Source organism: Gopherus evgoodei, chromosome 2 (assembly GCF_007399415.2).
Source record: "Gopherus evgoodei ecotype Sinaloan lineage chromosome 2, rGopEvg1_v1.p, whole genome shotgun sequence".
Classification (NCBI taxonomy): domain Eukaryota; kingdom Metazoa; phylum Chordata; order Testudines; family Testudinidae; genus Gopherus; species Gopherus evgoodei.
In genome coordinates this window covers 214,154,687-214,167,080 of record NC_044323.1, presented here as the reverse complement: position 1 = coordinate 214,167,080, position 12,394 = coordinate 214,154,687, and the positions used below count along the sequence as shown (strand labels likewise).

The 12,394-nt window shown below is 37.0% G+C and overlaps 1 protein-coding gene across 1 annotated transcript in view; it reads right to left on the bottom strand.

Moving 5' to 3' along the window:
* Positions 1–12,394, bottom strand: part of LAMA3 (laminin subunit alpha 3) — a 194,065-nt gene that overhangs the window by 97,270 nt on the left and 84,401 nt on the right. The window contains exons 15-20 of the mRNA XM_030549443.1: positions 10,715–10,849; positions 8,954–9,091; positions 8,385–8,431; positions 3,600–3,699; positions 2,047–2,099; positions 1,623–1,728 (exon numbers count right to left, since the gene is read on the bottom strand). Of these exons, the coding sequence (XP_030405303.1) occupies positions 1,623–1,728; positions 2,047–2,099; positions 3,600–3,699; positions 8,385–8,431; positions 8,954–9,091; positions 10,715–10,849 (579 nt within the window). The remainder of the gene's footprint in view (positions 1–1,622; positions 1,729–2,046; positions 2,100–3,599; positions 3,700–8,384; positions 8,432–8,953; positions 9,092–10,714; positions 10,850–12,394) is intronic.

Here is a 12,394-nt window from a genome sequence, read left to right as displayed (position 1 = left end):
ACCATTAAGTGGCAATGCAAATTTCCCCCTTCAGACTCCCTTGTGAGATTTTCAAACAAATGTTAATACAGTTGTACATATTTCAGTTATTTCAGGTTTCTCATAAGGGTTTTTTTTTTTAAACATGACATAAAATTTCTTTTCCTGGCCAAAATATTAAATAGTAAATACAAGCCACGCTTGCTGTTTGCTGTGATTAAGGTTTATCAGTATAAGCATTCGGTTTTTCTATTCAATGGGATGGATTTCTATAATGACGATAAAATAAGCATGCAGTGGGAATACAGTGGCAATTTATTTTTTAAGAAAATAAAGAACAAATGCATGTAAAATACAAAACAAAGTTTATTTTTGAGGGACAGCTACCACAATGTTTTGATTTGTGGTACAAAAATTATATACAGTATATAATCATATATTTGTATATATATAATTTTTGAAAAAATACTGGACAAACTATGGACTTGACACAGTAAACAGGACTTCAGGCATAAAATAAGGACATCCTTAAAAGTATATCTAGGTCAAAAAATGCAAAGCCAAATGCTTCAAGGTTCTTAAGTCAACATTGCCACATCAATATAGAAATGACCTATTTTTCTGATGTGCTGAGGATCCATAAATCTCCTTGGAATCAATGGAAACTTTAGGTCCTCAACCCTTTGAAAATCAGACCACTTTTGCTTAGGTACTTTACATTTATTATCTAGGTTTGATCAACTTGGCCACAATTTATAACTCCACACACTGAAGAAGGGATTGGTTAAAGAACTGAAATGATCTAAAAATATATTTTAAAATCTTAAATCATTAAGGGACTGATCCAAATCCCAGTGAAGGCTATGGGGATGTTTCCAGCAATTTTAATATATTTTGGGCTAGGCCTCACAGAAAAGACTTAAAATGACATACAGATACATCTCAGGGTTGTGGGGAAGCAGTTTACAATCTGCTAGGATCTGAATTCAGCATTTCATGGTTTTCTTGCAGCAGCTGATAACATTACAATCAGCAAAGCACAGAATGGAGCTGCAGTTCTAATAGGCATCAGTGATGTTATTAATTCTTGCAGAAGAAACAAATAACCCTGATCTAAGGTCTTGAAAGGAAAGTAAAAGGATAAATAATTTTCATATATCTTGTTTTAAAGTCTATTTAATTGTGATATTTAGGCCTTTCCATATGTTTTGTTTGGGTAAAATTTATCTCAGCTTGGAGACACTTCACAGGGCTTTCCATTTCATTTAAACGTCCTCCAAGTGGGGGGGGTGGGAAAGGTATCAGCCTTTGTCAGAGAAGCTCTGCATGCTATAGAAACAAGTGCCCTGTTCCTTGTCCCTTTTGATGGAAATAGGTGACTTAACTGGTGCAGAGAGCCTTAAGGAAGATGACAGAATATTCATGAGCAAAACTAATTGCTCATGAATGTGCTCAGCAAACTGGGGTTTGCACTTCTACATTTATGACATGCACTCACAAGTGATAGTGTAAAAAAATGCAGAAATGGGTAGTTTGGTGTTCAAACAGAGGCCTCATTCTGAAAATGTGACCCTTGGGATTTTAAAGACACTTTAATTACCATGTATAACTACTCTGTTGGAAACACTCATTTTCCATTTTACCTTGACACCCAAAGTAATTCCTGTTTTCCAGAGAGTAATAGCCAGCTTCACAAGTGTCACAGGAACCTCCACAAACATCAGGCTTGCAATGACAGTCACCATTCTTCTGCAGAGAAAATGATTTGATCAAGATGGTTTCAACTTTTTGTTCAATATTTCTTATTCAAAAGGAAAAAAAAATCCTGACCAGAACAAATAAGATATTTTCAGGATATTACTATTGCTATCTGTCACCTTGAACAGACAGTCTAAAGGATATGTGCTTAAGACCCTAAAAAAACTTGCCAGGGAAGTTTTATATAATACTGTATATCTGGAATGTCATCAATTATTTGTTCATACAAGGACAATAACCATTTATAGCAATTCTACCCTACTGAGTGCTAAAACACTTCCTTTTTATGCAAACTTAGTTTCTTTTTACCTGCTGACACTCTCCGACTCCACTTAGTGTTCCAGTCACATCACACTGGCACTCTGCGAAGACAGACACATTGACCTGAATTTCATCTTCCTAAGAAGCCTTTGGACCAAAAGCAACAGAATCTGAAATAGCGATTCACTGAGCATTAATGTGAATTTTCCTCTGGAAGTCACACTGTCTTCTGGAGCTCTAAGACATGAAGGAGGAACACCCACTTCTCAGGAGTGCAGAATGCACTGCTTTATGGCAAGTGTGAGGGCAGAAAGAGAGTAAGGCCAGACCATAACACTACCTTCCCACTGCCACATTGTTGATGGCTCACACTCCAGACAATGCTAGTACAGAGCAAGCCCTTCCTTCAGGATAGCACAGGAAATACAGCTATGGCCAGTCCCCGAATTGCAGGAGGATAATGGGATGAGGGGAGAGGAAAAGAAAAGGGAGAAAGAGTGAGGGCTTTTTGTGTCCTTCTCTCCCCTACACAACTGGGCAGTTATCATCCACACACTGGTCTGAAATATTCCAATTTGTTTTTGACAAAGACAGGCTTGAATTGAGATTAAGGAATTGTCTGCCCTTCCTTTTATCCAGAATCAAAAGTGATATTGCTCTGATCATTGGAGGTACTTATGTGGAGAGAGAAAAAGCTGCTTCTGCCAGAGTGATTGACTATTCCTTATTTTCCAGTGCTACCCTTGGGACAATTACAACATGTTTCATGAAACAGAAATGAGACAAATATCACAGGAACCATCTTTGCTGACATAGGTGCACTGTGCAGCCATGGAAGTGCCCCTACTGACACTGGGACTATGGAGAGGTGATGTGACTGGTCTCCGGGGAGAAGATACAGACTGAGCTATATCTGGATTCAGTGCTGTAAAGATAGTGGTGGTAGCTCTAGAAGCTGGCTGTATACCTCATCTTTCCACCCATTGGGAGGTTGCTGTGAAGCAATCCACTAGAAGAGAAACGTATGGAAGAAGTAGGACTTTAAAAATAAAATGGTTGCTCTGCAATTTACAAATAGATGGTACACCACATCCTCATTAACTGCAGCTGTCAGCTGCAGAGTACCAACTGCAACTCTCACACTGATCTTACTTAGATATAAATAACAGCAGGCTGTGCAAATTGTGAAGCCAATAAGAATGCTTTCTCACTCTTGATAACTTAGGAGAATAAACGATTAGAGGAGAAAGAACATTTTCTCCAAACTCTTGGGCAAATTCTGCTCTAAATTATAATGGTATAAAGTTTGCATAACTCCTCTGAAGTCACAGTGGGATTACACCTGATTCATATCAATGTAACTGAGAGCAGAATTTGGCCAACATCATCAAATGTTAGTGCTAGGATAGGGTCTGAGTTTTGAAAACAAGCGTAAGAATCATGGGTAATTTGGTACCAAATGTCAGCAGTATGAAAAATCTGCTCTTACCATACAATAACCAACACAGAAGGTTTGTGTCACTAATTATAGCTGATGAAGATGGATAAAAAGAGTTTAACCATCTTTGATGACCTGAAGAAATGCATGCATGAAATCTTACCTGTACATCCATCAGGGTTTTCTCTGGCCAGATTCCAGTAAAGTGGCTTGCATTTGCTACATATAGGACCTTCAACATGCTCCAGACACCGACAATAGCCCTAATGGCAGAAAAGAATCAAACATTGGGCATCCCAGTGTCCACATTATTTTAAATAATGAAAAGAATGTTCTCTGAACAATGAGGCATACTGAGATTTCTTCCTACTATGGAACTCTAAGGAATGTGAATAATGTGCAACAGAGGGGGAAAGCACTAGCTTACATCACTCTTGTTTATCTCCAAAAAGGATATTTTATGTAGTATTCAAAAAGAAGCATGCTAACTTACATCCAGAAGACAGGATATAGAACTTGTACTACATTGATATTTAAACAATAGATGCTGAGGCAAATCTCAGAACAAATTCTTGGGAAAAAACATCTTTGCTTTAGTATACTAAAATTCACTGGGCCCAGGAAAGTGCACCCAGGTAGTTACCAAGTAAAGTCTCATATTATAGCACTGTAGGCCTGGCTTGACATAGATGTGGCTTATTTCTTGGGAGACAGGATTAGGGAGGTAAACAGATAAGCAAACTAAAACAGAATGCCTGTGCTAAAATAGGTAGATGCATCAGTAATATATCAGACAGAATGTCTATAATAGCTAAGATAAGAGTGAATACCCAGGGAACCATTTACAGCGAACAAGTTAACAATGGACAAAATAAACCCAGAATGTGAGATGAGGAAAAGCATAAGTCGTGCACAGACAGTTAGTGGACAGAGCATGCAGTACAGGGATTGGTTCCTACAAAGTAACCAAGGCAATCCCAAAACGTGTGATGTACAGTAAATGCAATGTGATGTGTAAATGGATATATAGTAAAGGAAGAGGTCTTCCGTGTAACTTTGGATGTGTGGTTTGCCCTACACCCTATTGACAATTTAGTCAAAATCATGAAAAAAAGAGGTTTCCATTTGAACTTGTCTGCCTGTGAATGTACAAGTAGGGAATGTAATCTAGGTACAGTTGTGTAAAAAATACTTAGAGCAACACAAGGGACGCTAAGCAAAATATTCAAAAGAAATGCAAATACATTTGTGTACTTATGCAAAGTTTTAAGGACCTAAACAAACACTCCTAGCATCTAAAACCCCATTTTGAATGTTTAAAATGAATTGGCTTTTAAAAAATTCCACTAAACATCCTTTGAATCTTTCATTCTAAGTTACAAAAGCTGACATACATACTTTTTGAGCAGCTGTCAATGTTTCCGGGTAGTCTTTGCAAAATTGTTTTTTGTTTTTTCCTCATGCCAAACACAAGTAGCTGGTGTTATCTGGCTTTGTTATTTAGCATTTAATCATTTGAGTATGTCAGTGTTTTTAGGAAGTTCAACACTTTTTTTAAAAAGGACTAGAGAATGTGGTTGTGGCTACGGCAGCAATGGCTAGAACCAGGACAGTAGGAAGAGACTCTAAATCCTTCTGACTTAATAAAATAGAAGCTAAAAAGGCTGCAAAAGAAAAGAAAGATGAGGTGGGGGAGGAGTACTCACAAGAATAGCAAAGATCAGAACACCGAACCTTAAGGTGGCTCTAAGTAATCAGACAAGCACTTTGATAGGAGTAGATGAAAATTCTACAAGCACAAAACAAGCACTTCATATAAAAATTAATATGGCTAACAATTTTATGGCTAATAAAGGGTAAAGAGTGCACTATGAGAAGAAAGTGCATTCCCATGTAATATGTAGTGTATATCATAAAAAGAGTAAAACAAATTAAATAAAACATGCAATTTAATTAAAATCTTACAAAGGCTCCAAAGAGAAACCACAATAGGGTTGTATTTTCTTTTTCAGATGGCTGTGTGTTTTGGAAGCCAAAAGCAACCCAACACCCCAAAAAAATCAGTAAATATAAGAAATAAAGCTTAACCATTAACATTCTTGTCCAAAAAATCTGTTTATCTTCAGTATAAAATATTAGAAAGTAAAAACCTATGTAGTAGTATTTTATACACAAACATTGCATTAAAACTAAACAATTATATAAAAAATAAAACACCCTTAATTAAAAACAAATCTAACTAATAGCTTAAAATTAAATCTATTAAAATATTATTCAATAATATCAATGTGCTAAATGTTATTAAATTTCACCAATCTGCAGTCACTAACATTCAGTGAAAAATAGTTAAAAACTATTAAAACACCTCATAAACAATAAAAGTAAACTTTGCAAATGCATAAGCATGCCAAGGTATGTCATAACATGATTATAAAATGCAAACAGAAAAAGTCCGAACCAGTAGTATATGTACTTGGTGTTTTAAAAGGGCCAACTTGACAAAGCTGAAAATAATTATGAGACAGATCAGCTGGGAGGAAGAATTTAATCAGAAAAATATGAAACATAGAATCACAGAATTGTAGGAGTGGAAGGGACCTTGAGAAGTTATTTAGTCCAGTCCCCTGCACTCATGGCAGAACTAAGTATTATTTAGACCATCCCTGACAGGTGTTTGTCTAACCTGCTCTTAAAAATCTCCAATGATACAGATTCCACAACCTTCCTGGGCAATTTATTCCAGTGCTTAACCACTCTGACAGTTAGGAAGTTTTTTGTAATGTCCAACCTAATCGCCATTGCTGCAGTTTAAGTCCACTGATTCTTGTCCCATCCTCAGAGGTTAAGGAGAACATTTTTTTTCCCTCCTTGTAACAACCTTTTATGTATTTGAAAACTGTTATGTCCATCTCAGTCTTCTCTTCTCCAGACTAAACAAACCCAATTTTTTTTTCAAACTTCCTTCATAGGTCATGTTTTCTAGACCTTTACTCATATGTAAAAGCAGCCAAGAGTTCTGGGCATCCGACGAAGGGGGTATTCACCCACAAAAGCTCATGCTCCAATCCGTTTGTTAGTCTATAAGGTGCCACAGAACTCTTTGCCGCTTTTACAGATCCAGACTAACATGGCTACCCCTCTGATACTTAATCATGTGTGTTGCTCTTCTCTGGACTTTCTCCAATTTCTCCACATGTTCCAGAAATGCGGCGCCCAGAATTGTACACAATACTCCAGTTGAGGCCTAATCAGTGTGGAGTACAGCAGAAGAATTACTTCTCGTTTCTTGCTTACAACACTCCTGCTAATACATCCCAGAATGCTGTTCACTTTTTTTGCAACAGTGTTACACTGTTGATTCATATTTAGCTTGTGGTCCACTATGACCCCCAGATCCCTTTCCACAGTGCTCCTTCCTAGGCAGTCATTTCCCATTTTGTATGTTTGATCCTTCCCAAGTGTAGTACTTTGCATTTGTCCTTACTGAATTTCATCCTGCTTACTTCACCATTTCCTCCACTTTGTCCAGATCATTTTGAATTATAATCCTATCCTCCAAAGCATTTGCAACCCCTCTCAGCATGGTATTGTCCATAAACTTTAGAAGTGTACTCTCTATGCCATTATCTACATTATTGATGAAGATATTGAAAAAAAACTGGATCCAGAACTGATCCCTGAGGGACCCCACTCAATATGCCCTTTCATCTTGACTGAGAGCCACAGATAACTACTTTCTGGGAATGGATTTCCAACCAGTTATGCACCCACCTTATAGCATCTCCATCAAGGTTGCATTTCCCTAGTTTGTTTATGAGAGGGTCATGCGAGACAGTATCAAAAACTTTACTAAAGTCAAGATATGCCACATCTACCACTTCCCCTCATCCATAAGGCTTGTTACCCTGTCAAAGAAAGTTATCAGGTTGGTTTGACATGATTTGTTCTTGACAAATCCATGCTGACTGTTACTTATCACCTTATTATCTTCTAGGTGTTTGCAAACTGATTGCTTTATTATTTGCTCCATTATCTTTCTGGGTACAAAAGTTAAGCTCACTGGTCTGTAATTCCCTGGGTTATCCTTGTTTCCCTTTTTATATAGAATGACAACTGGGAATTGCCTAAGAGCACTTCAGAAGATGCCCAAGAAGCCACAATCCCACAAATTGAGAAAGAAGATATTGGTTAAAAAATGACCTCATTTAGAGGGAAAGTGAAGGCAGCTATAAAAATTAAAAAATAATATATTACCAATGGAAGAAAGGGGAAGCTGACAGTAATGAACATAAATCCAAAGCTAGAAGCTGTAGAAAATTGATAAGGGAAGCAAAGGTATGCACGGAGAAATCTATGGCCACCACTGCTAAGGGCAATAAGAAGGAGTTTTTAAAGTATATTAAGAACAAAAAGAATCCTAACAATGGTATTTGTCCCTTACTGGATGGAAATGGTAGAATAATTATAAACGGGGAATCATCACTTGGGGGGGTGCTTATTATATGCAGTTAAGAAAAATTTATTAACAAGTTTTTGGTTTAGCTTATTTAACAGATGCAGTACTTTTGCTGCTAGCTTTTGTTTTAAGCCTAGCTATGTTTCCGCAGCATCTTATGTTGGCTTGGGTATAGAGTGACATACAATTTCAAACAGCTTAGCTTTTATGACAGTTTTACTAAGCTCCCTCAGGTTCTGTTGCTGCTCTACTTTGTGCAAGTCACAATCACTTGTACCAAAGCTACCATTAATTTTTAGTTCTGTGACCAATTCCTCTTTATCTAGCAAGACTAGGTGTAATACAGAATTCCCCCCATGTCTGTTACAACACTTCTTGACTTAGGTTATCATCTATAATATTCAGAAATTCCAAGTCAAAGTATTCAGTAATTACAGATATAGTGAATCAATTCTTAACATTTATTGTAAATGCCAAAAATATAATACTTACAGAATGGGAATCAAGAGTACCTGCTGGGTCACAGTCATTGTTCACTCCTTTATGTAATTAAAAAAATAAACATATGATCATTTTTTTAAATGAAGCAATGGAGCAGTTGCGAATTCCAAACTTTTTTATAATAAGGTTGCCCAGGGGTGATCTTGATATTTTAAAATGAGTTGAAGTCTTTAATATAACGGTGTAAAGGGATAATTAGTATCAATGCATAGTTTAGAATTTTTATTTTTACATGTAACCTCATCAGGATTATTTGCAAAAATATGGCAGGGATGGGAAAAGAAAGAGAGAAAACACTGAATAACCAAGGGTTTTTTCCCTAAATCTACAATGCCACCAGCTAAAAAGTGCCAAATTCCCTCAGTGCAGTTTATGAAGCATGGAAGTGAGCAATAAATAAGACCTATTAGATCATCCAGTCTATCTCCCTGATGTGTCCTGTACATGTTTCAATGGGGGTTCTATGGAGCTATCTATACAGTGGAGTACTCTGGGGAGCACAAAGGTAAAAATGTATATATTTTGCATCAAGATAAAGTATTTTCCATCATAAACCTTACCTTGGCAATAGGGAAAACTGTAGGCTTCTGAAAGGCATCTGTCACACTGCTGCCCCGTAATGCCTGTTCGACACTCACACTGCCCTGTTGTTGACTCACATGTGGTCTTGTAGGAACCATGGGGAGAACACTGACAAGCTGAACAAAAAATCATTATTTGGTAAGATTCAAGCTACATCTAGTAAAAAATAACCTGTTTCGGGACTGTGAAGTTTTAAAATTTAACATTACTTGCCTGGAACATTCCTGATTTTCTTTGCAATAAGACTGTTAAAAAAAACAACCTCTCTGCCTAGGTACTTATTAATAGTGCACCCATGAATATGAAATCTTAGTGCCTTATTTCACACAAGAGTTACAAGATAACTTGATTTTTCCCTTCTTAACAGAAGCCGATAGGATTATCAGGAACTTCACTGCACTCATTCTTCTGTTTTTTGCTTCAATCCAATGGCAGACTGAAGTGGAGATTGGTTTTCATTTGCTGGTTCTGTTTAATGTTACAGATATCTTAAGGAAAAGGCCTTTTCTAGGCTAGGATTTAAAACTGTGAGATAGCACATACTATGTTCTAACATCAGATCTTTAATCCTTGACTAGGAAGGGCTAAAAACAGGGTCTTGCCTTTTACCCTGGAAGCAGTCACATTTGTGGCCATCGTCATGTTCCTGTCCAGACTACTGACCCCAGTATTGCAATGACTTACACACATGCTTAATTTACACATTGTGAGTAGTCCCACTGAAGTGAATCGGACTACTCAGTATGTGTGAGGTTAAGCATGTGTCTTGCAGAATCAGTGTCTAAAGTTGAAACTTTTAATAACAATTGTCCTTGTAGAGTAGCAATTGGTTCCCTAAAAGTTGTTTGAATTTTGTCCTGAGAATTGGTTATAGCCATACTGTAAAACAATATAGCTCCTCTGTACTGCCAATCTGAAATAAATTTTAATGAGCCTGATTTGCAGGAAACAAATATCCCTCTTAATGGTGGTCAGTAGTACCAGGTACATGACAACCACACCTATAACCACACACATAAAACCATGTTTAAAGTACTTAAACATCTGATTTTAATTACAGTGTAGACAGTGCCTGTATGTTTCACTTTACTTGAGAATTTCACTGTCTCTAGGTTTCTGTAATATCAATCATATAATTCATTTTGGGTTTGATCAGTAGAACTGCTCAAGTGAGTACTGAGATGAGTAGGTTTTCAGGATCGAGCCCTTTTAGGTATCACGTAGACTAGGAGTTAAGGTGTGATGTTAGCAAGTAAGAGCTAACATATGCTAATGTGCTTTAAAAGTCTACCAGGCAATCTATACTTTAATACATGCCAAATTAGTTGAGTTAAAGCTGAGTCTCCCTGTTGGCTTGGACTTGACCAAGTTAGACTTGCTAGAGGCAGCAAGCAATGTCTACATTAGACTTTTAAAACATGTTAGTTAGCACTTTAGCTAACATGTGCCTACATCACACTTTAAATCCTAGTCCAGATAAGGTCTGAGAGGTTAATGAGGTTTTTAAGAACGATAGTTGGTAGCCTCATCTACCTGTCCCACAGAGCTGCTAGATACATTGTACCAAATAAACAGGGGGAGGAGGGAACCACTTACTGTTTCTGCCTAAAATGACTCATATTCTTGCTTTGATTATTGCAGTTTTATATGGAAAAGCTTTTGAGGGAATTAATTGATTTTTTCTGTGTAACAGAAAACAAAAGGAAAGCAAAGCAAAAGAAGGAACTGCTGTTACTCACACAAGCAGTTGGGATAGCTGAAATAAGCTGGAGCACATTGGTTGCATCTAAGTCCAGCATAGTTTTTATGGCACCGACACTGACCGGTGGGCCCACATGTATTGTCCAACGAGCCAAGCGAATCACAGTTACATTCTGCATGGGGGGAAATAATAAATAATTATTCATGCAGCTATTTGTCTAAAGCAATAGTTATTTAAAAATAAAATGTTCTGAAAAATTCACCTTTGGCTCAAAAACAAACACAAGACATTCAGCCAAAACCATGATTTTACCAGCAAAAATAAACATCTGCAAACAGTGGCTTAGAATACAATTGCCTGATCAGCCATGATATTAGTGTCTTATTGCAATGCTATAATTTATTGCTTAAAGAAAGATTTAGTTTGTTCATTTGCAAACTATATACAGGATAGAAATTCACCTTAAAACTGAAGGAAAATTATTTGAGGAAAGTACTTAAAGTCTTAAAAGATAACCTCATGTAGTAAGAATTGAGGAAGTAGAGCAGCATTTGATCTGGCATAATGACTAGCTAATAATTTATTTGCATAACAATTTGATACACAGTGTTCATGTTACAAACTGCTGACCAGCTTTAGTTCAACAAACTCTCAAATGAATTGCTGCCACAGTGCAAAAAAGCTAGTTTACGTGCTGTGAAGTAATGCATAAGAACTACCATGTGGTTTGTGAATCAGTGTCAGAATATAACTGCTGTCCAGCTGGGTGTTTTTACTGGAGTTACCACTATTTTAAACGTTGTTTCCCTGTTCTGTGTATGTGTTTCTGGTTTCCCTCTTTCAGTTCCTCTCTGTTCAGCAGCCAAAGCTGTCTTACTCTGCTGTGTTTATTTCACAGGATTAAGAGAAGTAACAGGACTGACTACCCAGTCAATATGTGAGGGAGAGAGCTGCTAAAACAAACTTACTTCCCACCTCTCCCAAAATCATTTCTTCAGTGGCACCAATGCCTACAGTTGAACATTAGATTGTAAACTCTTTGGGGCAGGGACCATCTTTTTTGTTCTCTGTACAGCATCTAGTACAATGGGGTCTTGGTCCAGGACTGGGGTTCCTAGACATTACAGCATTACAATAAACAAATAAACAAAGTTAAATGTAGAGAGTTAAATTCTCATTTCATTTAAATGTAGTTACATCAATGTAAGGGCTTAATCCTACTCCCAGTAAATCAATGGTAATGCTCTCATTGACTTCAATGGGGCAGGATCAGACACTAAGTGAGAGGAGAATCTGGCCCAGGCTAGAGTGTATAGCTGGAGGAACAGTGATTTGATCTTAAGTGGGATTGGCACACAGATGGATAATATTATACTAAACCAAATAGTTTTTCTCACCCTTCCTCCTAATCGAGTTTTCCAAGGAACTCTGCTGTTGCACTACATAAAAAAAAAAACTTTCCAAACTTCCTGCCATGTCCCATTACATCAGTTTTATGATCATGCATAGGTAAACAATGGTTAAAGAAGAAACTGTGTCAATCCCTTTTTCACTTTGACTGCATGCCCCCTTTTAGTTTTTTCTTTTATATTTAATTATCTTTTACAGTCTTTTGTGACTTGTTTTTGCATGATCTCTTATGCCTTTTATGTTTCATTGAAGATTTCAGTGTTAAATGTTTAAACCAGCTCAATATGGGCTACATTTGCTACACTAG